Raw genomic sequence first — 26,647 nt, 5'->3', positions numbered from 1 at the left:
TTCACCACCCTCTTCAGGAAAAAGTTTTTCCTAATATCCAACCTAGATCCCCCCACTGCAACTTGAGACCATTGCTTCTTGTTCTGTCATCTGCCACCATGGAGAACAGCCTAGCTCCATCCTCCCTGCTGCAGGTAGTTGAAGGCCGCCATCAAATCCCCCCTCACTCTTCTCTTCTGCAGATAAAATAAGCCCAGTTCCCTCAGCGTCTCCTCATAAGTCAGGTGCTCCAGCCCCCTAATTATTTTTGTTGTCCTCCGCTGGACTCTCTCCAATTTTTCCACATACTTCCCATAGTGGGAGGCCCAAAACAGGACACAATATTCCAAATGTGGCCTCACCAATGCTGAATAAAGGGGAATAATCACGTCCCTCGATCTGCTGGCAATGTTTCTACTTATGCAGCCCAATATGGTGTTAGTCTACTGGCAATGAGGGCACGCTGTTGACTCATATCCAGCTTCTTGTCCATTGTAACCCCCATGTCTTTTTGTGCCGAACTGCTCCTAGGCCATTGGTCCCCAGTTTGTAGCAGCGCATGGGATTATTCCATCCTTCATCTTTGCATCTGTAATTTTTCTATTAAATAGACTTTTTGTTTATTTTGACCCCTGTCTGTGTACAATGTGTGTCCCAAAAATGAACTGATAATTGAGGGCAGTATTCATGTCTTCGGAAAGGACAAACCAAAAGGGAAAACTCCATATGTCTGCTAGTGAAGAATTCAGAGAGACTGATTTAGGGAGACTCAGGACTGAAAGGGATTGTTGGGGCCTGATTGATGACAGAATTGGGGACCCTGTGATGGCAGAGAGGGGCAAAAGAGTCAAAGATGGAGGAGAGTGAGGCATGGTGAGAATCAATAACCATAGTGATGGAAAATAGGTCTGAGAGCATATGAGAAGCCATAAGTGCTGGTGGTCTGAAAGTCACAGAAAAGCCAAGAGACAGGGTATGTGGTGTAGGGGATGATGGGACACAATGAAAGAGATCAGGTAATGGTTGGAGAGATAGAACTCAGCAACAGAAGGAGTAGCGCTTAGTGATGGAACGATAAGACAATAGGCATGGGGAACTTCTCAGACTGTGAACTTTCACAAGGCTGAGTGCAACCAAATTGGGACAACGCACCCTTAATTAATGAGGAGACAACCTTTCCCCCTTCCATCAAGCAGGTTTAAAGTCAGTGGCCCCAGGCAATCGCATTCTACAGGTGTATTTTCCCACTTTGTCACGAAGCTCTTTGGTTTTGACCCCATAAATGAGAGGGTTGAGCATGGGGGGCACAAGGAAATAGAGGTTGGCCAAGAGGATGTGAACATAGGAAGCGATGTCCTGACCAAACCTATGTGTCAGAGCGGAGAAGAGGATGGGAGTATAAAACATCAGCATCACACAGATGTGTGCTGTGCAGGTGTTGAGGGCTTTCTGGTGGGCTTTTATGGAGGAGATCCTGAGGACGGCCCTGAGGATCAGACCATAGGACAGGCCAATGAATGTCAGGTCTAACATAATGACCACAAATGTTGCCACCAGGCCGTATATCCGGTTGACTGTGGTGTCCCCACAAGACATCTTCATCACAGCAATGGGCTCGCAGTACGTGTGGGGGATAACACGGTTGGCGCAGAATGGCAGCCTCTGCAGTAGCAGGGGCACAGGCAGAACAAAGAGAATAGCTCGTATCAAAACCACTAGCCCTAGCTTAGTGATTCGTGCATTGGTGAGGATGGTGGTGTATCTCAGAGGGTCACATATGGCGACATAGCGATCAAAGGCCATTGTCACGAGGACGGCTGAGTGCATAGTAGCAACCAAGTAAATAAAGAACATCTGGGTGAGGCAGCCATCTACAGTGATGTCTTTGGAAGAGAACCAAAATATGCTCAGTGCCTTCGGCACGACGCAGGTAGAAATGCCAATGTCTGTGAGCGCCAGCATGCAGAGCAGCAGGAACATGGGCTTGTGCAGGTTCTGCTCTTTGCTGACAACAAACAGAACCATGAAATTTTCCAACAGGCTGATGCAGTAGAATGTAAAGAATGGGATGGAAATCCAGATGTGGGCAGCTTCCAATCCGGGGATGCCATTTAGGATGAATGTTGACGGATCGGAGGGGGTGAAGTTGAAAGCCGCCATGAGATGGTTGAAGCACCGATCAGGCTCAGTAATATTCAGGGTGCCTGTGAAGGGAGAGAAGCAGAGGGAGGAGGGTCACGCACTTGAGAGGAAATAGCATGGTAAATATTTCATTGTTACTCACTATCTAGAAAGGGGGTGAGCAGTGAGGTGGCAACCTTTGCAGATGGCACCAATGTATTCAGGCCGAGTGTGACCTGTCTGTGCGTAGGGGAGCCACATGAAAATGCCAAGGTCAAGGCAGGCTGCAAAAGGAGAGCAGATTCTCCCAGCACTGGTGGGTGACACTGAAGTCAGAATTCGCAACCAGCCACAAACCATGCTTCTGATTCCCCACACTGGTTATCAAGAAGCTAACACAAAATACACACAGCCCCCTTTACTGCATTTCAGTCTCTGGCTCCCAATGATCCACTAGGTCTAGTAAAGAGAATGTTTTCTTCACTGAGTGCATAATTAGACAAAGGAACTGGAGATAAGGAAGAATCAGGAAGGTTTAGGACATTTACATGGATAGTAAGACTGTTCCGTTACAATACCTAGAGCTAAATAAATATCTTGGAAATCCTGTGCGCCCCTGTTTTTCAGGGCACAAGCTGATCTCTGTTTGTTAGGCGTTAATGTGACACCGTTATGAAGGTTAGGTTATCCCCTGAAGACCTTAGATTTCTTTTGGCCCAATCCTCCAGTTTGTTTAGGTCCTCTTGTATCCTATCCCTACCTTCCAGGGTATCTAACGCTCCCCCCAGCTTAGTGTCATCTGCAAACTTGCTGAGGGTGCAATCTACCCCATCTTCCAAATCATTAATGAAGATGTTGACCGACCCCTGGGGCACTCCACTTTTGACCGGCTGCCAGCTAGACATGGAGCCATTGATCACTACTCGTTGAGCCCTATGCTCTAGCCAGTTCTCGATCCATTTTATAGTCCATTTATCCAACCCATACTTTTACATAAAGAGCAAATATTGAATAATGGGTTTTTCAGGCTAGCATAGAAAGGTCTAACACCATCCAATGGCTGGAAGTTGAAGTTAGACAAATGCTGACTATAAATAAGGTGTACACTTTTTAAACAGAGAGAGTAATTAACAACTGGAGCAATTCACAAGGGTCATGGCAGATTCTCCATCACTGAGAATTTCTAAACCAAAGCTGAATGTTTCTCTATAAGCTCTGCTCTAGGAATTCCTCGGGGGCAGGTCTCTGGCCTGTGCTATACAGGAGGTCAGACTAGATGATCACAGACGTCCCTTCTGGCCAGGGTGTCTGTGAACACGTCCGCGCAGCACATACAGGAGTCAGCTGGAGGCATTTTGCCTGCAAGCTCCTGCCTGAGACTTACTGAAGGCATTTTTTTTACTTATGACAGTGCTGAATTTAGCCCCGGGGGAAAAAGTCTATGACTTGCAAAAGGAAAGAGGCCCAGAGAACTGCCCAGACACACTCGGGGTCAGGAAACGCCCAGCATTGGTCTGGGACCAGCAATCAGAAAAAAAATTGAATTTCAGCGGTGTTGCACAGCTGTCTGTGTACCCCCCCACTCCCTGCCCCACAATCCCAGCATCACCCGCCTGTCCATGTACAGCCTTCTCCCAACCCTCAGCAATCCCCAGCCCCACCACACAATGATCCCACTCACGCAGGACCAACTCCAGATGCCGGACACACCACACAGTGACAGCTCATAAAATATCTACACAGCCTGGGTTAAACACTGGGTCTGGCTACGCCGGGGAAAGGGGGGATGGAGGAAGAGCATCCTGCACAGCGTGTCCATGGGTGAAGGGAACCCCAGCAGCAGCTCAGCCTGTGCAGGGAAGTGGAGAGAGGGACAAACCTGAGGGGAGGGGAGAGAGGACGGGGAGACTAAAAGGAGCCAGCGCGAGTAACTGTTCCTCAAAACGACACAAAGCTTTAGCGAATTCCCACCAGTTATAAACCCAGACACAACTTCCTGATGTTGCTTTTCCATGTTGGCAATTGCTGAAGTTGTCAGGAAAATGTTATGGGATTGGTCACAGGAGGAGGGATTGGCTAGATTGAGGAAGGTGTCAGAGACAATCTACTACAGTGTGTCCATATTACATTACATTGCAGCCTGAGACACCCCACTAGCTTGGGATATTGCAGGAGGGCTAGTTACACCTCTTTGGTGTGTGAATTAGGCAGGATGTCCATTCCCTATTTCACCTTGTTTCAGGACTCTGCCCCTCAGCGATCTGGATATTGCACATCCCGTCCCCGCCTTCCCCTCCACACACACGGCATGCATTCCTGGATCTCCCCCAGTGAGTTTTCCAACACTTCCTGGTTTCCTCTAAGCGAGAAAAATGTTTATTTTTTTAACTGAATTATGGTACTTCCTATTCTCTGTAGAACCAGAGACGCAGGGGAACAGACAGAGCAACCTCCCTCCCCTGAAAAAAGTTGTCACCTAAATTTTGTTGAACCTCTAAAATATGTTTACTATTTCAGCAACTTGCCTGTCATTTCTTCTCTGGTCCAGATTAGCTCACCATCCTTAGAGACTGCAGGATGACTCTAATTGCAGTCACTGAAGGCTCATGGCTGGTGAAAATCAGGCCTTCTATTTAAGGCCCTAAATGTGGGTTTAGGGTGTAATCCTGTCCTTAAGAGGTTTTTGCCAGTGATCTGAATGGCACGAAGATTTCACCGTTAGTGGGGAACTTAGGGTTCCTGCTGTGAAGATCCTGGCTTTAGGCCTTACAGGAGCGAGAGCTATTCTGGTAGGGTGCTGAAAGAGTCTGAAGAAAGAACCCCAGTTTATGTGGCACTCTGAGATTGGGCATGAAAGATAGGGATTTGAAAACACAGGAGCCCTGATTTTGCTCTCAGTGATGCCCATGTTAATCGGGAGTAAGCCACTGAAGGCAGAAGGGGAGAGCAGAATCTGGCCAGTCTGTAAAACCCTGTGTGACCAACTCTAGATGTGAAATCTCGTGTGTCACAGACACCCACTGCACTACACGTCTTAACATGGCAGTAAAGTTGCTGAATTAAAAAACAGAGAAAAAAACAGAGAATCCAAAAAAGCGCAGATACTGAGACACATAGAAGGATACAGTAAGAAACAAGGAAATTACCTAAAAAAATATTTGTCTAAACTATTTGCAATAAATCTTTAGTTCCAATTTTAAATCCCTTCATGTTTCTGACAAAACTAAAAAGTTCAGGTCTCCATGCTGGAGAATTCCTGCCCAGATTGTTCTTGACTTTACCCCTTCCCGAGACCTTAGCACTAATTTTATTGCAGAAACAGGCAACTCACGGGAATCACACACAGCAGAGAGAGGAAATCTCCTTATGGTGGCCTGAAAATCAGTGCACGAATCTCACGTCTGACACTTTCAATTCTGGACAGGAACATTTATGATTCCTCCGTACAGTCCCTTTGGATTCTCAAGTTGGCCTGGCCTCTGAGACAATTCCCTGCGCTTCGTGCACAGTGGGAAGAACAGAAAATAGACCCTGGAGAATTTCAGTCTAAAAGCCTCCCCAGGGAGTGAAGAAACAATTCACTGATAACAGAGGCTCAGGTTATCAGAGCACTGAGACTTGCAGACTTGCTAAAGTGGTCCTGCACTGCTAAAACCCCAGAGAGAAAAGAAGAGCCAAGGGTTAGACGTGCTCATTTATCTATCAGCATTTCTGTGCTGCTTCTCATTGTCATAGAATCTGAGCATCTGCTGCTACTCCTGGCAGATGAGCCCGGTGCTGAATTGCTGCAACGGCAATGTGCACGTGGACAGGCTCTTGTGCATCCTTGTTTCAAACGTAGGATTTCCACACACAGTCTCTCCCATCCGATAAGCCCTTCTCTGACAGAGGGCAGTACAGATTGCCCCAGTTTAGTCATAAACCCTTCACAGTGCAATATCCTGCCATGGGGAAGAGCATCTTCCTGAGCCTCCTTCACTGATCAGCACATGCCCTGAAGCCTGTGGGCTGACGGCCTTTGTCTCTTTATCCCAGCTACAGTAACTGCTCAGGCTGTCATTGGGGTAGGGAGGGTGCAGGGAGATGTTCACAGGTAAGTGAGGTGCCCATTTTCCATCCACATTCAATGGGATTCTGCTGCTCACTGCCCTTGTGCCTTTGACAGTCCCCCCCGGGGTCTAGTGGATCATGTGCTGGTCTAGAACCCAGGGGACCTGGTCAATTCCTAGCTTGGCCACAGACGTGCTGTGAGACCTTGGACATATCATCTTGTAATCTACTCTGGGCCTCAGTTTCCCGTCTGTAAAACAAGGAGAGCACTTCCCTGCCTCAGGGGGTTGTGAGGATAAAAAACCTTTAATTGCGGGGTGCCCATATGGGGACTGTAGCAAGGCGCTGGGGCCTTCCTCGGAGTCTGGGCCTGAGGAAGAGTCCCGACACCCCTACTGGGCAGAACAAGGCCCTGCAGGCCAAACCACCCTTAAACAGGAGGGGTGGAGCCAGGGCAGAGAAGGGAATTATAAAAGTCTGGCCCAACAGCTCAATCAGGGGGCAGTTGCTGTCAGAGGCAGACGTGTCTTCCCAAAGGCTGCGGTCTATTTATGACCCAGGCCCTGTGACTGTGTGGAGCAACGACCCCAGCGACCGGAGCCTCCGAAGCATGCCCGGACTGCCCGGCGTCCCCATATGGGCGGGAAAAGCGTACACTTTACCAGGGCCTGGAGGTCCTGGCTGCAACCTCCATTACCATGAGGAAAAATTTTTCATGGCTTATAAGATTGTATGTATGGAATAAGGGATTGTACACACTGACACAAGGAGAGCCGCACTTGGCAGCCAGGAGGACTCACCTCTTGCTCTTTCCAAGATGGGGTGTGGTAGGATCTTGAGGCCTCCAGAGGGGGCTTTGAGGCATGGTATACCCCGACACAAGGGGAGACTTCAGAGACTGACAAGGGTGACAATGGATCTGAGCTGGGCTGTTGTTGCTGGTGCCTCTGTTTGGAAGTGTAGAATGGTGTTTCCTTAAATATTACAATTATTCATGTGTGACAAAACCTAAGTAGTATCCAGAATATCAACGATTCTTCATGTCCTCACTTAAGTCACAATTATGGCCCATCCCCACTTCACCCTCCTTTAATAATTAGCACAGCCATATTGTTTCAATCAAACCATTGTCTATGAACTATGGGCATGGCAGGGCTGCATCGTTCCCTAGCTTTGGGCCACAGATATAGGAGAAATGCAAGCCCTGTTGGGGTCCCCAGTCCTGGTACCAAAAGGTCCAGGTAAAAGATCAGCAGCTGCAAGGTCTGTTCTAGCAAGGAGGGATTAACTCCATTCACACTTGGATTGAGAGACCCAGGAATCCCAGCCACATGGCCCTCAATGACACAACCAGAGCAAACACAGCTCAGACAGGCCCCTTTACCTCCAAGTGCAGGACCTACAGTTACTTCTCACGCTGCCTAGGACTCTCCCATGTGGATTCTCTGACGTCTAGACCGGGAGAATCTAACTCCGGTAGACACTGACTGAATGTGGGAAATGGTTCAGTCAGGGCTCACTCCTTATCCATCGTCAGACAGAATGTGGGGGAGAGACCAGCGATGTCTGTCTGTCTGTCCCTTTCGGGCATGTGGCATTTTGACCTTCCTGGACGGACGTGGTAATCAAGAGATTTCTGGTGGAGACAAATGGGTGCTGGGGACTCTGAGCTGAGCTGCTGCTGGTAGCTGGTCAATGCTGGAATTGTAGGGTGGCTTTTCCTGGCACTACAACTGTTTACCTGCGACTAAGCCTAGGGAGGGCCCAGCATTGCAGGTTTTTTTCATTCTGCCCCAGGTGATCAAAGTCTGGGTAAAAAAAAATAATCAAATCTCTACTGCAGCCCCTCCCAGGTGGAGAACATGGGGAAGCCGAGACCAAGCCAGAGTCTCCGTGCACAGTGACCCCAGGCCAGCAACCACCTCAGATACAAAATCCTGACTGCTTTGATGGCTGGAGTGACCTACCACAATCATTGCTTTCCCAGGACAGTCAGCGGGACCCCACTAATCCCTCTCCTCTCGGCCTGTCCCTTTAGGGAGCTGGTGAGTTCACTGGTCCTTGTGCTCTCCTTCGGTGTCTGTGAGGATAGCTAATTTTAGGTGGGGTAAGCAGGCAGGTGCCTCCCAGTCTGGCGGTATGTGGGGACATGGGCATGGAGTGAGTCCGGCACACAGGCTGGGCCATGGCTGATGTACCACAGTGCCGCAGATGTGTGGTGTTGACATGAACCATCCCTGCGCTAGCCCCCACCCTGGCCACACTGGCCACCACCTCATGGACCCACCTGTGGGATCCCTGGTGCCTGGTGGTGAGCTGACAGTGGAGACTGAACCCCACGTGTAGCTACCAAAGAGGCTTCTCCTGATCCCCCACAGTGACCGAGCAGCCCTGCCGTGAGACCAGCACTCTCCAGGCACTATGGGCTCAGCTCCGGTGCCAGAGGGGTGGTGTCTGGCACTGAGTGGGGTGGTGGTGTAAAGGCTGGCCCCATGTGTAGACGCTGGGGGTGATGTCCCACCAAATTGGTCCCCGCCACTGTGGAACTGCTTTCCCACCCTGGCTAGGCGGCCCACTGGGCTGAGGGGGTGCTGTAGCAGGGGGATGTGCCTGTGACAACAGCTTGCCCCAGCTTCTCTGAAGCCATGGTGAGCCACGCCTCAGACTGCCCGCGTCTCCCTCAGTCAGGGCAGCTGGGCAGCCATGTTTTCCTGGCTAGCAACCAGGGCTTAACACTGAGGTGGGGGCTGAAGCTCATCACCGATGGGTTCCCCCAGTTCCACGAGGCCCCATACCTGTGTGTCAGGGCAGCGAAGAGGCTAGGAGTATAAGATATCAGCATCACACATATATGGACTGTGCAGGTGTTGAGGGCTTTCCGGTGGGCTTTTTTGGAGGGGATCCTGAGGACGGCCCTGAGGATCAGCCCGTAAGACAGGCCAATGAATATCAGGTCTAACCCTATGATGACTAATGTTATCACAAAGCTGTACATCCGGTTGACTCTGGTGTCCCCACATGACATCTTCACCACAGTGATGTGCTCGCAGTACGTGTGGAGGATAACGCGGTTGGCGCAGAATGGCAGCCTCCGCAGTAGCAGGGGCTCTGGCAAAATCAAGAGAACAGCTCGTAACAAACCTACTAGCCCTAGCATAGCGATTCGTGTATTGGTGAGGATAGTGGCGTATTTCAGAGTGTCACATATGGCGACGTAGCAATCAAAGGCCATTGTCACGAGGACGGCTGAGTGCGTAGCAGCAACAGTGTGAAGGAAGAACATCTGGGTGAGGCAGTCATCCACAGTGATGCTTTTGAAACCAAACCAAAATATGCACAGTGCCTTTGGCTCGACGCAGGTCGACATGCCGATGTCTGTGAGCGCCAGCATGCAGAGCAGTAGGAACACGGGCTTGTGCAGGTTTTGCTCTTGTCTTACAACAGGCAGAGCCATGAAATTTCCCAACAGACTGATGATGTACAATGTAGAGAAAGGGATGGAAATCCAGATGTGGGCATCTTCCAGCCCCGGGATGCCATTTAGGATGAATTTTGATGGATCGGAGGGGGTGAGGTTGAAAGCTTCCATGAGAAGGTCGAAACACCGATCAGCCTCAGAAATGCTCAGGATAGCTGTGAAGGGAGAGAAGCAGAGGGAGGAGGGTCACATACTTGATAAGAAATAGCACCGTAAATATTTCATAGTTAGTAACAATCTAGACAGGGTGTGAGCTGTGCATTGCCAACATTTGCAGAAGGCACCAATTTTTTTCGGACAAGCAGCATGGTGGAAGATGATGTTTGATATCAATAAGGATGAAAAGACCAGGACTGTTACCTGACAGGGGAGGGAATTGAGACAAGTCTATAAATACTGACTGGTAGAGGTAATTAGGTAAACATGAGCTCCGTGTGTGACTCTCTGGCCAAAAGAGCTAATTTTATCCTGGGATGATAAACAGGGCAATCTCAAGTAGAGGGAGAGAAGTTATCTTACCTCTTTCTTTGACACTGGTGCAACTGCTGGTGAAAAATGTGTCCAGTTCTGGCGTCCACAATTAAAGTTGGAAGATGATACACAGAGATAGTTCAGAAGTGACTTGATATCAGTCTACAAGTACCCACATAGGGAACAAATATTGAATAAGGGGCTTTTCAGGCTAGCATAGAGAGGTCTAACACCATCCAATGCCTGTAAGTTGAAGTTAGACAAATTCTGACTCTAAATAAGGTGTGCACCATTTAAATATAGAGAGTAATTAACCATTGAAGCAATTCACCAAGGGTCATGGCAGATTCTCCATCACTGAGAATTTCTAAACCAAGGTTGGATATTTCTCTATAAGCTCTGCTCTAGGAATTCCTTGCGGGCAGGTCTCTGTCCTGTGTGATGCAGGAGGTCAGACTAGATTATCACAGTGGTCCCTTAGGACTGAAGGATCTGTGAACACATCCCTACAGCACATACAGGAGTCAGCTGGAGACATTTTGTCTGCAAGCTGGTGCCTGAGCCTTACTGAAAGCATTTAGCCCCAGGGGAAAACGTCTCATGTAAATTTTGGAGCTTTGAATAGGATACTCTGGGTGTGTTTCCACACAACAGAGGCATCCCGTTAGACATTAAATGGATGAAAGTGACCCCATGAAATCTCCACCCTGAGGAATGTATGTACAACTCTCCCCCTCAATGGTATACAGAGCTGGCTAACAAATGATCCCAGAGAGTCCCAGGTTCAGTGTCTGTGTCCCAGTGGCTCACTGTGTCAGCCAGCGGCCAGGGGCTCCTGCACATGGCAGCTGTATTTACCTAGGCACTGACATGACCCAGAATTGCCAGCTCTCATTATATACTGTGCACACTTCTCAGCTTGCTCGTTGTTGCTGTACGGGGTGTGTGTGGGGGAGCTACAAGAGCAGCAGCACAGCACAGGTGCCTTGGCATCTGTCACTTCATGTGTGATGTTCCTCCCGGAGAGAAACTGTCACTGATCCCCCCTAGTCAAGTGAGCAGGTGGGACAGGGTCTCCTCACCCTGCAGAGGAAGAGTTGTAGGGAGCTTGGGGGGGCTCGGAGGTTGTGGGGGCCACAGATGACTGGGAAGCCTGGAGAAGACACTGGTGCCCAGCGTAGTGTTGGAATTGGGGCAGCTTGGGAGGGGGAAGGAGATTATAGACGGGGTCAGATCCGATGGGAGACGGAACCAGCCGAGGAGCAAAGATGAATGGTTCTTTCCACTGGGGAAACTGTGGAAAATGAAACTGAAGTTGTGTAATTAACATTCAACAACTATAAAAAACAAAACTGGAAAAAAAAATGAGTTAAAGTTGTGACACTCAGGCTGCAATGATCTGGCTTGGCAGGGGAAAGAGGCCCTGAGACCTGCCCAGACACGCTTGGGGCCAGGAAAGCTTCCAGCACTGGCCTGGGAAAACCAATCAGAAAGAAAAATTGAATTTCAGCAGTGCTGCCTTCCTGTCCGTGTACCCCACATTCCATGCCCCCACAACCGTCACCACCACTCACCTGTCCATGTGCACCCACCTCCCCAATCCCACAACCTCCAGCGCTGCCACACAATGGTCCCACTTATCCAGGAGCAACATCAGGTGCCAGACACACCACACAGTGACAGATTGTACAACTGTCTACACAGCCTGGGTTAAACTCTGTGTCTGGCTGCACCAGGTAATGGGGGGATAGAGGAGGAGCAGCCTGCACAGCCTATCCTTGGTGAAAGGAACCCCAGCATCAGCTCAGCGTGTGCAGGGAAGAGGAGATGGACAGACCCGAGGGGAGGGAAGAGAGAACATGGAGACTAAAAGGAGCCAGCGCGAGTAACTCTTCCTCAAAATGACCCAAAGCTTTAGTTGTTGTGCGATTGGTCACAGGGGGAGGGATGGGCTGGATTGAGGAAAGTGTCAGAAACAATCTACTACAGTGTGTCCACAGTACATTAGAGTCTGAAACACCCACCTGCTCACAGGAGATTGCATGGAAGCCTAGTTACACCTCTTTGTGTGTGAATTAGGCAGGATGTCGATTCCTATTTCACCTTGTTTCAGGACTCTCTGCCTCGGCGATTTTGATACTGCACGTCCCGCCCTCCCTCCCCATGCCCTCGCCGCCCCACACACACTCTGTGTTCCTGGATCTCCCCCAGTGAGATTTCCAACACTGCCCGGTTTCTTCTAAGCCAGAAACATGCTTTTGTTTTACTGAATTATGGTACTTCTCATCCTCTGTAGAAGCACAGACACAGGGGAACAGACAGAGCAGCCCTCCTTCCCTGAAAAAAATTGTCGCCTTAATTGTTTTGAACCTTTAAGATGTGAGTTTACGATTTCAGCAACTCTCCTGTCATTTCTTCTCTGGTCCAGATGAACTCACCCATCCTTAGAGGCCATAGGACGACTCCAGTTGAAGTCATTGGAGTCTCATGGCTGTTGAAAATCAGGCCTTTTATTTAAGTTCCTTAATTGTGGATTTGGGGTGAAAACCTGGACCTGATGGGAGTTTTGCTATGGATCTGAATGGGACCAAGATTTCACCCTTAGTGTGGAACTTTAGGCTCTCAGCTGTGAAAATCACAGTCATGAAAGATGAGGATTTCAAAACACAGGGGCCCTGATTTTGTTCTCAGTGATGCCAGTGTCAATCTGGAGTAATCCACTGAAGGCAGAACGTGAGAACAGAATCTGGCCAGTGTGTAAAACCCTGTGTGACTCATTCGTGCTGTGAAATCTCAAGTCTCAATCATACCTACTGCAGAGGCTTAACTACATGTGTTAACCTGGCAGTAAAGTTGCTGAATTGGAAAACTTGAGCGAAACAGAGAAAAACACACAGAGACCAAAAAAAAGGAAGATACTTGTAGGAGAGTAAAGAGTTAAAAGCTGGACAAGTGGTCAGGCCTAAGTACAGGGAACGGGGTGAAGGCAAGGGCAAACCTTGTTTCTCTTAATTGGGGCGAATTCTCGTTAAAGTCTGTTATCTTTTTCTTCTTTTCCTCCCTTCCTGGCCAGCTGTGCTGGGAACAAAGCTAATAAAATACCTATTGCTATTTCTGTTCAAGGCCTTTTGGTGGGAAGAAAGCATTATCTTCCTTCTGCCCCGGCATGCCTTTACTTTAAAGAAAGTTAGTGTAAAATGTATAGGTTTTAAGGTGATGTGCCTGCCCTTTGTATGATAATCCTGTAAACAGCAAACAGGGGTGGGTATAATTATATTCATTTTGTAGTTCTTAATTATTTTATAGGTGTTAATGTAACCAAATAAGGGTCTATGGGGAGTTGCTGGAAATGTATACATTTACATACTGTTATGGATAAAAGAATTGTAAAGTAACCCCCTCATTGCTCACTCGCGGCGTCGAGGTGGAACGAGCAGGCAATAAAGGGTTCTATCTCCCCAGTCCACCGCCGGGACAACCCATTTGGTTATTTCTAACAATACTGAAACAGATAGAAGGACATGGTAAGAAACAAGGAAATGGTCTTAAAAAAAAATATTTTTCTAAACTATTTACAATAATTCTTTAGTTCCATTTTTACCAGGTAAATCCGTTGGTGTTTCTGACAATGCTAAACAGTTCAAGTCTCCATGAATGAGAATTCCTTCCCAGATTGTTCTTAACTTGAACCTTCCTGAGCCCTTAGCACTAACTTTATTGCATAAACAGGCAACTCACCAGAATCCCATGAAGCAGAGAGAGGAAATCTCCTTACTGTGACCTGAGAATCAGTGTACGAATCTCACATCTGACACTCGCAATGCTGGACAGGGACCTTTATGATTCCCCTGTACAGTCCCTGTAGACTCTCTGGTTGGCCAGGACTCGGGGACACTTCCCTGCACTCCGTGAGCAGTGGGAGCGGCAGAAAATAGACCGTGGAGAATTTCAGTCCAAGAGCCTCCCCTAAGAGTGAAGAAATGAGTCAGATTGTCAGGGCACCGAGTCTTGCAGACTTGCTAGAGTTATCCTGCACTGCTAAAACCCCAGAGAGAAAAGAAGAGCCAAGCGTTAGACATGCACATTTATCTATCAGCATTTCTGTGCTGCTGCTCATTGTCATAGAGTCTGAGCATCTGTTGCTACTCCCGGCTGATGAGCCCTGTGCTGAATCTCCTGCCCTGATATTTACCCCTCTGATGTATTTATAGAGAGTAATCATATTTCCCCTCAGCCTTCTTTTGGTTAGGCTAGACCAGCCAAACTCTTTGAGTCTCCTCTTATGAGGCAGGTTCACCTGTCCTAGGGTGAAGGAAGCTCCAGCAGCATCTCAGCATGTGCAGGGAAGAGCAGAGGGACAGACCCGAGGAGAGGGGAGAGAGGATATGGAGACTAAAAGGAGCCAGCACGAGTAACTCTTCCTCAAAATAGCACAAAGCTTTAGCGTATTCCCGCCAGCTGGAAACCGAGACACGACTTCCTGATGTTGCATTTCCATGCTGGCAATTGTTGATTGCCAGGAGGCTGTTGTGGGATTGGTCACAGAAGGAGGGATGGGCTGGATGGAGGAAGGTGTCAGAGACAATCTACTACAGTGTACCCACGTTACAGACACTCGTCTAGCCCCAGAGATTGTAGGAGGTGTAGGAAGGCGCAGTGGCCTTCCTCTGAGCCTGGGCCCGTGGAAGGGCCGCAGGCACCCAATCAGACTCTAGACTGGCCGGCAGCCCAGTCTGCCCGGCAACCAGACAGCTGGGCCCCGATAGGTCCTGCCGGGCGGCCAACCCGGCAGCAGGGGGCGGAGCCTTAGGGAGGGCGGCAGCTATAAAAATCAGGCCCTACAGCCCAGAAGGGAGAAGGCTGCCGGCGGAGACAGACGGGCTGCCTCGCCGGCTGCAGCAAGGGGCTGAACCACGCCAGGCTACTGCCGCAGGTAACCCACTCCTGGCCTTGCGGCCCCGGCGACCCGCCTCTAAGGCCTGGGTTGGGCCTCCGGGCCCTCTGGACTGGCCGAAGTCTCCAGGCCCGAGGCGCTGGGCCCAGCCTCAGGCCCGCAGCGGCTGGGACAAACCCCCTGAACCGGAGAGCTGGGAGTTCCACCCAGAAGCCGGTCCGGACCTGGACGAGCTGCCAGACGCCCAACCCCTGGAGGCAGGAACCGACCTGGAGGAGTTGCCGGATGCTGAACTGTACCCCCAGCCCTGCGATCTGGAGGAGCTTCCCCTCGCTGAGGAGCTTCCAAACCTACCCCCTGTGGACGTAGAAGGACTGACTGGCCTACCCCGTGCGGTGTACCCCGACGACCCAGAGGACCCGACGGACATAGGTACCAGGGAACCCGGGAAGGAAGAAGCCCAGGGAGAGCCAGAGGCATGGCTGTACTAGGGGTAACGCCCAGTCGGCGTGTTGTGGCAGGAGCCCTGCCGACTGAGTGGCAACACCCGTGCCACTGCTAGGGCCCTGGGCTGGGACGCAGTGGAGTTGGGTGGGCCTGCGTCCCCCTTCTCTCCCCCCTGATCCTTGCCGATCCCCAAAAGGGAAATAGCCTCTACCGCCCACTAAACTCGAGCCCACTGCTCCTTGCTCGCCCGCCCTGCCTGGGGGCCGGGGCGAAAGACTCCTTGCTCGCCCGCCCTGCCTGGGGGCCGGGGCGAAAGACTCCTTGCTCGCCCGCCCTGCCTGGGGGCCGGGGCGAAAGACTCCTTGCTCGCCCGCCCTGCCTGGGGGCCGGGGCGAAAGACTCCTTGCTCGCCCGCCCTGCCTGGGGGCCGGGGCGAAAGACTCCTTGCTCGCCCGCCCTGCCTGGGGGCCGGGGCGAAAGACTCCTTGCTCGCCCGCCCTGCCTGGGGGCCGGGGCGAAAGACTCCTTGCTCGCCCGCCCTGCCTGGGGGCCGGGGCGAAAGACTCCTTGCTCGCCCGCCCTGCCTGGGGGCCGGGGCGAAAGACTCCTTGCTCGCCCGCCCTGCCTGGGGGCCGGGGCGAAAGACTCCTTGCTCGCCCGCCCTGCCTGGGGGCCGGGGCGAAAGACTCCTTGCTCGCCCGCCCTGCCTGGGGGCCGGGGCGAAAGACTCCTTGCTCGCCCGCCCTGCCTGGGGGCCGGGGCGAAAGACTCCTTGCTCGCCCGCCCTGCCCTGCCTGGGGGCCGGGGCGAAAGACTCCTTGCTCGCCCGCCCTGCCTGGGGGCCGGGGCGAAAGACTCCTTGCTCGCCCGCCCTGCCTGGGGGCCGGGGCGAAAGACTCCTTGCTCGCCCGCCCTGCCTGGGGGCCGGGGCGAAAGACTCCTTGCTCGCCCGCCCTGCCTGAGGGCCGGGGCGAAAGACTCCTTGCTCGCCCGCCCTGCCTGGGGGCCGGGGCGAAAGACTCCTTGCTCGCCCGCCCTGCCTGGGGGCCGGGGCGAAAGACTCCTTGCTCGCCCGCCCTGCCTGGGGGCCGGGGCGAAAGACTCCTTGCTCGCCCGCCCTGCCTGGGGGCCGGGGCGAAAGACTCCTTGCTCGCCCGCCCTGCCTGGGGGCCGGGGCGAAAGACTCCTTGCTCGCCCGCCCTGCCTGGGGGCCGGGGCGAAAGACTCCTTGCTCGCCCGCCCTGCCTGGGGGCCGGGGCGAAAGACTCCTTGCTCGCCCGCCCTGCCTGGGGGCCGGGGCGAAAGACTCCTTGCTCGCCCGCCCTGCCTGAGGGCCGGGGCGAAAGACTCCTTGCTCGCCCGCCCTGCCTGAGGGCCGGGGCGAAAGACTCCTTGCTCGCCCGCCCTGCCTGAGGGCCGGGGCAAAAGACTTATTGCTCGCCCGCCCTGCCTGAGGGCCGGGGCAAAAGACTAAAAGAATAACATTCCCCTGTTGTGTAGGAAGGCGCAGTGGCCTTCCTCTGAGCCTGGGCCCGTGGAAGGGCCGCCAGGACTGGACCGGGCAGGAGCCCGTCCTACAGAGGCCTAGTTACACTTCTTTGGTGTGTGAATTAGGCAGGATGTCCATTCCCTATTTTGCCCAGTTTAAGGATTCCTTGCCACTGCAATCTAGATACTCTACGTACTGCCCACCACACACACATTGTGCATATCTGGATCTCCCCCAGCCAGATTTCCGACACTACCTGACTTCCTCTAAGTTGAAAACATGCTTTTATTTTCACTGCATTTTTCTGTTCCTCGTCCTCTATAGAACAGAAGATGAAGGGGAACAGAGATAGGAGCCACCTATCTATTAACAGCTCAGCTGAGCTCTATTCTGCAGATCATCCTAGTCACCCTTCTCAGCACCTGTTCCAGTTTGAATTCAGCCTGTTTAAACATGGGGGACCAGAACTACACACACTATTCCAGATGAGATCTCACCAGTGCCTTGTATAATGGTACTAACACCTCCCTGTCTCTACTGGAAATACCTCGTCTGATGCATCTAAGGACTGCATTAGCTTTTTTCATGGCCACATCATATTGGTGACTCATAGTCATCCTGCGATCAACTATATGCCCAGGTCCTTCTCCTTCCAACTGATGCGTACCCAGCTTATAGCAGAAATTCTTGTTGTTAGTCTCTAAGTGCATGACCTTGCATTCTCCACTATTCAATTTTATCCTGTTTATGTTACTCCAGTTTACACGATTATCCAGATCTTCCTGTAAGATATAGCAATTCTTCTCTGTATTGGCAATAGCTCCCAACTTTGAGTCATCTGCAAACTTTATTAGCACATTCCCACTTTTTGTGCCAAGGTCAGTAATAAAAAGGTTAAATAAGATTGGTCCCAAGTCCGATCCCTGAGGAACTCCACTAGTAACCTCCCTCCAGCCTAATAGTTCACCTTTCAGGATGACCCATTGTAGTCTCCCCTTTAACCAGTCCCTTATCCACCTTTCAATTTTCATATTAATCCCCACCATCTTTTCCAATTTCACTAATAATTCCCCATGTGGAACCATATCAAATGCCTGACTGAAATCCAGGTAAATTAGATTCGCTGCATTCTCTTTGTCTAAAAAATCTGTTATCTTCTCAAAAAGGAGATCAGGTTGGTCTGGCAAAATCTACCTTTTGTTAACCCATTTTGTTTGGTTTTTCCCTATTACCGTTAACCTCAATCTCCTTACCTATTATCTTCTTCACATTTTTTTCCAAGACCTTGCATACTACTGAGGTCAAACATCAGGCCTGTAGTAACCCAGATCACATTTTTTTCCCTTTCTTAAAAATAGGAATTATGTTGGGAATTCTCCAGTCATACAGTACAACCCCTGAGTTTACAGATTCATTAAAAATCCTTCCTAATGGGCTTTCAATTTCATGTGCTAGTTCCTTTAATATTCTTGGATGGAGATTAGCCAGCACCCCTGATTTAGTTCCATTAAGCTGTTTAATTCCGGCTTCGACCTTGGATGTGGTAATTTCTACCTCCATATCCTCATTCCCATTAGCCACCCTACCACTATCCCCAAGCTCATCATTAGCCTCATTAAAAATGGAGGCAAAGTATTTGTTTAGATATTCAGCCATGCCTAGATTATCCTTAACATCCACCCCATCCTCAGTGCTTAGTGGTCGCACTTCTTCTTTCTTTGTTTTCTTCCTATTTATACGGCTATAGAATCTTTTACTATTGGTTTTAATTCCCTTGGCAAGGCTTGGCTTTTGGACTTTCTCACTTTATTTCTACATGTTCTGACCCCCAAGAGGTCACTTTCCTTGCTGATCCCCCCCGTCTTCCACTCCTGTAGGCTTTTTGCTTTCTCTTAATAACCTGACTGAGATGCTTACTCATCCAGCTGAGTCTATTTTTGTTTATCCTTCCATTTACTTCGAACTGAATTAGCTCATGGTCACCCCCACAACCAGTTCTTCTATGATGTCCTCACTACTCACCAATACCCAAATCTAAAATGGCATCCCCTCGTGTTGGTTCAGTAACTATTTGGTGAAGGAATCTGTTAACTATCACACCCAGGAAAATCTGGGCCCTATTATTACTACTAGCACTTGTCCTCCAGTCTATATCTGGGAAATTAAAGTCTCCCATAATCACACAGTTCCCAATAGTATTTACTTCATTCAAAGCCTTAAAGAGGTCTCTATCCATGTCGAAATCTGATCCTGGTGGTTTGTAACACACCCCAAGTACTATCCCAGTGGATACTCTGGGTAAAAATCACATTGGTGAAGAAAACTACTAGACAGACTCTTTCTTATCAATTCCATTACTGTTTCTAGAGCCTGTCTTCGTTTTCTCTCCTCTCTAACACGCACAAACTGCCGTTTTTGTCTCACATGGGAGGGATACGGAAGTTGTGCAACTTTTGTCAAGATTAAGGTCTTTGGCTGCAGGGCCGGATTATCCTTTTCTGGGCATGGCATCAAACATAATTGTGGGGCCCCCATGGGAAACGATTATAAAAGACAGGAGATGAACACAGAAGGTGTCTTTGACACAGCACACACCTGTACAGGTTTTATTTAAAATATTTACGAGTTTAAGTTGCCAATGTAGGTGGCTGCCACTATGGTATCAGCAATGGTAGTCCTGTGTCAAACAGAATACACACAAATGTACATTAAATAAATAAATAAAAACCAAAGCACTGCATGTGGCTATTGCCCTATTTACAATGATGAAAAATGTCTTAAGATTTTTCGGCATGCCTTTGCCGCAGCAAACTTTTCAATTAAACTGGAGAAGTCTACAGAGTTTGCCAGATTGTATTCAATGGATAACAGAGTAAGACTAAGTCTTTCTTGGACCACTGTACCATTTAAAGCACTTTTTGTCCTTTTTAAAAGTGAAAAATACCTTTCACCACTGCATTGTGAGACTGGCAGTGCAAGATTAATGCGTAGGGTAGTAACGACATTTGGAAAGGCTGTTTCCAAATTATGCATGGTCATTATTTTCAATATTTGCAGTGGTGTAGGCAGAGATGATGATAACAGCTGGGAGGGAAGCTGCTTACAAGTGAGCACCTCTGTACCTGTTCTTTAAAGATCTCTTCACTGCCCCAGGATAGAGCAGAAGAGAAGTCCTCCAGGCAGCATAGAATGGCTGCAGAGGAGCAGTCAGTCAGGGGCCAGAAGGGCCATACTCATATAAAAGCAAGAAGGAGAGGCAGAGCCTTCCTTCAGTTGCTGCCTGGAACTCAAAGAGGGAGGATCCAATGCCTGGTTGGCTAGAAGAGCAGCAGCATTGGAGATAGTTCACTGCAGACAGAACTGAGGGCAGGGAAGGCTGCCAAAGACCACGTGCTTGACTGTCTCTTACAGTGGCAGGACCTTGGATACGTCAGTGTGGGCACACTTTGCCCAGGGGACTGAACCCAAAATCTAGCCAGACCAGGTGAGGGAACCGTGATGGGCCCTGCTGCTCTGGTTGCAGATTGAGCCCAGGGAGGGCTGACGAAAGGACAGACCAACTGAGAGAACCGAGATGGGCCCCTGTTGGGTTGTCGATGAAGGCAGTGCCCCCAGGAAGGAAGCCTTAGTGCTACGGCCCCATAGAAGGACCATGAAAAGAACTAGAGACTGTATACCAAAACCCGTCATCAGAACCATTGGCAAGGGGGCGCCAGCGAGATGTGGGTGCCACCCTGTTGTAAGACCAAAGAAAGGCTAGGGGCCAGTGAGGATGCACAAGAGATGTAGGGGGCAAGGCAGCCTTCACCTCCTGGAGCACAAGGTGAGCACATAGGAGGTGGCAGCTCTACCTGTCGGGTGAGTGCCATGGTAACTAGCCCGCCCATCGAGTGTAGTCCATGAGGTCTCAGATCCTGGTGATGTCCACCAAGACCAACTCCAAGCCTGGCGAGGGGCCCACGACCCTGGGCATTTAGGTGGGGATTGGGCAATTAATTGTTCTCCATGTTCACGAAGAGTGGGACAGGAAGTAATCAGCTCAGTTTTTGGGAAGGGAGATTTTGCCTGGGTTTTAGGAAACATTTTCTGAGTATAAGGAGAGGTAAGCACTAGAACAGCTTACCTGGGGTGGTTGTGTAGTCCCCATCACTGGAGATTTTAACATCTGGTCAGACGTATCTTCCCCAGGGCTGTTAGTAGTTTCCGCAATAAATGAATGAGAGAGGCAGGGGCAGCAAGGGCCCACGCCTAAAGCTAAGTACGCCAAGAAGATGGATCTCTTTGGCAGGAAGATATGTTCCCCCCGGGGGCTCCAGCTTCTAATTTCATATCAGCAGGTGCTCCTCAGCTTCTATGGCTTAGAACCCCCTAGAGTTAAACAAAATTCACTGAATTGCTCCCACAAGAGTCTAGGGCTGAATTTTCGGCTTTAGTTGAGGAAGACCGGGCATTAGCAAAAGCTTCTCTGCAAGTGTCACTGGATTTTGCGAACTCAGCGGTGTGAATCATGGCTTCGGCCGTGGCCATACTGAGGAGTCCATGGCTGCAGGCCTCGAGGTGCAGCAAACTACCCACCCAGGACCTCCCCATTGATGGCACTTCCCTTTTTTATTACAGCAAACTGATTCCAAGCTACACAGACTGAAAGACTTGAAGGACACCTTGAAGTCTCTAGGTCTGCAAACCCAACACCTCAGAGGAAGCATTTCAGACACAAACCTTGCCTCGCTTTTACCAGTCTCAACTGAGGCAAGGCTCCACTAGGAGATGTGGCAGGAGCTCTAAGAGAAGGCCTCCTCCCTCGTCAACCCACGGGTCTGGGCCCACAAGAAACCGTGGGGTTCAAAGCAGAGCTTTTGAGGATGCGACTCAAGATGGCACACAAGAACAGTATCTGGATCTAATCCCCCTGTGTGTTTTGGACTGTTTATCTGACTTCTATCGGGTGTGAGCCCAGATTACTTCAGACCGCTGGGTGCCAGGCATGATAGGACTGGGATACTCCCTGCAGTTCTGTTGTTCTCCTCCTTCCCACTCTCCCTCGCCATCCTTCTTCAGGGGCCCGTCCCATGAGCTGCTTCTAATCCAGAATATGCAAATGCCCCTAAAAGATGAAGCGGTAGAAGAGGTTCCTTTGGAGGTAAGGGGTAAGGCTTTCCACTCCTGTTATCTCCTACTCCCGAGAGCTAAGGGCCATCTCACGCTCATCCTGGACCTGCGAAAACTCAATAGATTCATGAAGAAGCTGAAGTTTTGCATGGTCTCCTTGGCCTCTGTGACCCATCCCATGCCCAGGGTAGCCAACTGATAATGCCAAGATCAGGGCAGGCTGTAAAAGGAGAGCAGATTCTCCAAGCACTGGTGGGTGGCACTGAAGCCAGACTTCCCAACCAGCCACAAACTGCTTCTGATTCCCCCCATACTGGTTATCAAAAAGCCAGTCCACAAATGCCCACAGCCCCCTTTATTGCATTCCAGTTCCTGGCTCCCAAATCAGCACTAGGTCAAGAAAAGAGACCAGTTGTTTAAACTCTATGCTCTTTACTAAAAAGGTTTCCCCAGCCACAGTACCAGTTCAATACAAATTTGGATCTTACCTAATATACCACGCTGCCAGCCAGTCCTTTAGTAACTAAAACTAAAGGTTTTTGTAAAAAGAAAGAAAGAAACCATGAGAGAAATGTTAAAGGATTAAAGCAATCACATACATACAAATGATTCAAAGTCCATATACATCAGATTTCTAGAAGAAATGTGGAGTTGCAGGCTTGTACAGTTCCTCTGGTACACATCCAGTATCTGGATGGGTCTAAGTCCTTCGTTTCAGTTGCAAGATTAATTGATCCAGAGGTAGGTGTGTGTCTGTAGTTGGACAGGAACAAAGACAAAATGGAGTCTGTGGTTTGACCTTATATCCTCTCTGTTCCGGGCCATGCGGCCTGGGGAAAGTCACAAGAACTAAAATGGAGTCCAGAGTCACATTGGCCAATCCTGGTAACTCTTCAGGTGTGCCTGGGGTTTCTTCCTGGGCCCCTTGCCTCTGTGAGTATCTTAATGGGCCATTAAGCAGGCTATTGTCCTGCCTTCTCTGTCTGGGGTGTGTCCCAGCCAGCCCAAATTGACATACAAAAATATCAAATACATCCATAACTTCCATTTTACATATAATACATGAACATAAGTATTATTATTTTACTCAGCACGATATATCCCTTCTAACAGTACCAGACATGATATATTTCACATGAATCTTTATGATTCTGCCATACTGATGTCCCACAATATACTAAATGCACCCCCCTACTCAAGCCAGCCCGCGTGACACACCCAATGCGAGACTGGTGTAGAAAGGAGTAATCAGAGCTCCTGAATACACCTCAGGGGCCCCCCTTATCCAGACAGCGTGACAACCTCCATCATCCCTTCTCTGAATCCAGGGGACTGTATGTTGCTCTCCACTTGAAAGATGCATATTTTCACAACTCAGACCTTCAGAGTCACAGAAGAGTCCTCCAATTCAGAGTGAACCAGGGTCACTACCAGTTTACTGTCCTCCCCTTTGGACCATCAGCAGCGCCTCACGTATTTACCAAGTGCATAGCAGTTGTGACAGCTTTTCTGAGGAAACAAAGGGTCCGGGTTTACCCTCGCTTTGATGATTGGCTGATCAAAGGCCGCAGCAGGGCACAGGTGGTGTCCAAAGTGAGCTTGATATGGACAACCTTCAAGAAGCTAAGCCTGATAATAAATGTTCAGAAGTCAAGTATTATTTGAACATGTGAGAGAGTTATCGGAGGGGCAGTCCTCAACTCAGTCCGGGCCAGAGCCTTCCTTCCAGAGGCCCGAGGCCCCATCATAGAAGGTCTCAGAAGCCATCCTACCACCATTCAAAACATTGCCTGAAACGCCTGTGGCATATGGCCACATGCACCCACATTGTGCGACATGCGAGATTGAGACTCAGATCTCTGCAGTCCTGGCTACTGTCAGTGTACGGACCAGAGAGGGAACACTTAGACTTGGTGATCACACTTCCTCCCTTAGTAACCGATACCCTCTTTTGGTGGTGTGCCCAAGGTCAGTTTCTTGAGACGACACCCTTCACTGTCTCTGGTTACGAATGCCTTGACATTGGGGTGGAAGGCTCATCTGGGGTCATTGGTGCCAGACGGAGCTCTTGCTGCATATCAATGTCAGAGAGTTCAGAGGAGTGCAGACTATCCAGAACCACCTGGAGGGCAAAGGTGTGTCAGTTCTTATAGACATCATAACAGCATTGTTCTAAATAAACAGACAGAGTGGAGCACGCTCCTCTCCCTTGTGCAGGAAGCCTCCGCCTGTGAGAATTCTGTGTGAGCCCCTCAATCCATCTTGATGTTTCTTGTCTTCCGGGGACCCAGAATGAGCTAGCAGATCATCTCAGCAGATCCCTCTAAAAACCAGGAGCAGTCCATTCACCCAGACACCATGAATAAAATCTTTCCAAAGGTGGGGGTTTCCCCATGCAGGCTTTTTCGCAACAAGGCACAACAGGAAGTGTCTGCAATTCTGCTCCTTCCTGAACCACAGCCCAGGATTGGTTGCAGGCATATTCCTTTTTCCCTGGGAGGACCATCTTTGCTATGTTTTCCCGCCCACTCCACTCATATACAGAGTTTTGCTGAAGGTCAGGAGGGAAGGAACTTCCATGATCCAGATAGACCCAGAGTAGCCTTGTCAACATTGGTTCACCACCCATCTGGTTCTTTTGGTGGAGACTCCAATTAGCCAGCATCAGGTCCCAGTTCTGATTACCCAGGACCAAGGTCTCCTACATCACCTGAATCTGGAGTCAATCCAACTCATGTCCTGGCAGCTCATGATTCCCCACAGCCATATTCTATGAACAGTTGAAAATGGGAGCACGAATGCTGAGAGGCCAATGAAAACGATACAAGGAGACTCTCAAAGCTGTAGATTAAATAAAGTCCCCAAAACTGGATTGGGGATATTAGCAGGAGTTGTGGGGATTCTGAAGGGGGAGAATAGGGGCGCAGGACTGTTCCTGCACTGACTGGGGGAGGAACGCACAGTGTGCGGGGCAGGATGTGCAGTATCCAGATCACAGTGAAGTGTAGTCCTGAAATAGGATAAACGAAATAGCTTAAGATAAACAAGCACGGTTGTACCTCTGGGTCCTCATATGGCCCTCCTCACTGTTGGTACCCATATGGGCACCCCATGATTCACAGTTTTTTATCCCCACAACCCTCATAGGCAGGGAAGTGCTCTCTCTATTTTACAGAGGGGAAACTGAGGCCCAGAGTAGATGAGGAGATGACATTGCCTGAACATTTTGTGATTTAACATTTGTGACACATTGGGGCCCTGCTTGTAAACATCTACGAATGAATGTTTGGGAACATTCTGCAATGTAACTGTGATAATTTACAAGTAAAGGAAAGTGCCCAATGCATATCAGGAATGTGGTTGATGGGGCAATGAAAGGGCAATCAAGATTTCTTTTATTTTCTTTTAGTAAAATTGATATTAATAAAATTGGTGTAGGTATTAATATTTTATTATGTTGATAAGTGAGTACAAGATAATGTACCAATGTAATGGGGTAATGATTTTTAGTAACTATGAATGAAGAGTGATTGCAGTTTGAGTCTGCTGAGATAAGACAGCGAGGAAGTAATTGCTGTGATAATGGTTCTCAGCCTCCAAGGGCAGGAGAGAGAGAAGATGCTTTTGTTTAAAGAACTTTTACAGCGCACGTGGCCGAAGATCAAGATAACCCGGAAAACAGGGGAGTTAACACCCAAGGACAGGAACAAGACAAAGTGTGAAACAGGAATGAAGGAATAATGGGAAAGCTGTCACACTTGCAATATCAAATGTAATTGATGATTACAACAAGGAGACTGTCTGATATGACAAAATCCATAGATCCGAATGGGGATGGATAAGTATAAAAATGGGGTGAAGAAACCTGGACTTTGGGCTCGTTCTACAAACCCCAAGGCACATCGTGTCACAACCGACAGAGCCTGGCTCCACCCTCTTGTCTGAATCACCTAGCCAGTGATTCAGCTCGAGCAACACAGGGACTGATAATTATATCCCTCCTGCAGAACTCTGTGTGTGTGTGAGTAAGAATGTGTTTTAGGCAATTGTTTTTTAAAATATTTTCTGTATTCATAATAAACACAGCATACTGCCTTATTCCCTGAATAAGATCCTGCTGTTTATTTTATAACACTTAGGCTGAAATTCTCCCGAGTCTATTTTCTGCCCTTCCACCAGCTCACGGAGTGCAGGGAATCGTCCCGGAGTCCTGGCCAACCTCAGAATCCTCAGGGACTGTATGGGGGAAATCATAAAGGTCCCTGTCCAGCACTGCGGGTGTCAGACGTGAGATTCGTACACTGATTCTCAGGTTACAGTAAGGAGATTTTTTCTCTCTTCTGCGTGGGATTTCGGTGAGGTGCAGTTTCTGCAATATAGTTAGTGCTAAGGGCTCGGGAAGGGTTCAAGTGAAGAACAATCTGGGCAGGAATTCTCCAGCACGGAGACTTGAACTCTTTAGTATTGAGAGAAACATTAAAGGATTTAAACTTGGAACTAAATATTTATTATACATTTTTTAGACAAATTGTTTATAAGATCATTTCCTTGTTTCTTACAGTGTCCTTCTATCTGTCTCAGTATCTTCCTTTTTTTGGTCTGTTTGCTT

At 49.4% G+C, this 26,647-nt stretch overlaps 2 protein-coding genes across 2 annotated transcripts; both read right to left on the bottom strand.

Annotated features, from left to right (window-relative positions):
* Positions 1–1,167: 1,167 nt before the first annotated feature.
* Positions 1,168–2,178, bottom strand: LOC137143023 (olfactory receptor 52E8-like). The gene has a single exon (XM_067532606.1). It carries the CDS (start codon positions 2,137–2,139, stop codon positions 1,168–1,170), a length of 972 nt encoding a protein of 323 aa, XP_067388707.1. The 5' UTR covers positions 2,140–2,178.
* A 6,652-nt stretch (positions 2,179–8,830) lies between these two features.
* Positions 8,831–9,783, bottom strand: LOC137143026 (olfactory receptor 52P1-like; the record flags this gene model as incomplete). The annotated part of the gene is made up of 1 exon (XM_067532610.1): positions 8,831–9,783. A coding segment is annotated over one exon (953 nt), but the record flags the coding sequence as incomplete, so codon positions are not given.
* Positions 9,784–26,647: the final 16,864 nt, after the last annotated feature.

Source organism: Emydura macquarii, unplaced genomic scaffold, assembly GCF_026122565.2.
Source record: "Emydura macquarii macquarii isolate MOO-44397 ecotype Brisbane River unplaced genomic scaffold, CSIRO-AGI_Emac_v2 contig_3290, whole genome shotgun sequence".
Lineage (NCBI taxonomy): Eukaryota > Metazoa > Chordata > Testudines > Chelidae > Emydura > Emydura macquarii.
The sequence above is the reverse complement of the archived record's forward strand: the minus strand, read 5'-3'. Positions and strand labels throughout refer to the sequence as shown.

Excerpts from the sequence above, each read along its gene's own strand:
- LOC137143023 (XM_067532606.1), bottom strand. The coding sequence starts at position 2,139 with ATGGCGGCTTTCAACTTCACCCCCTCCGATCCGTCAACATTCATCCTA.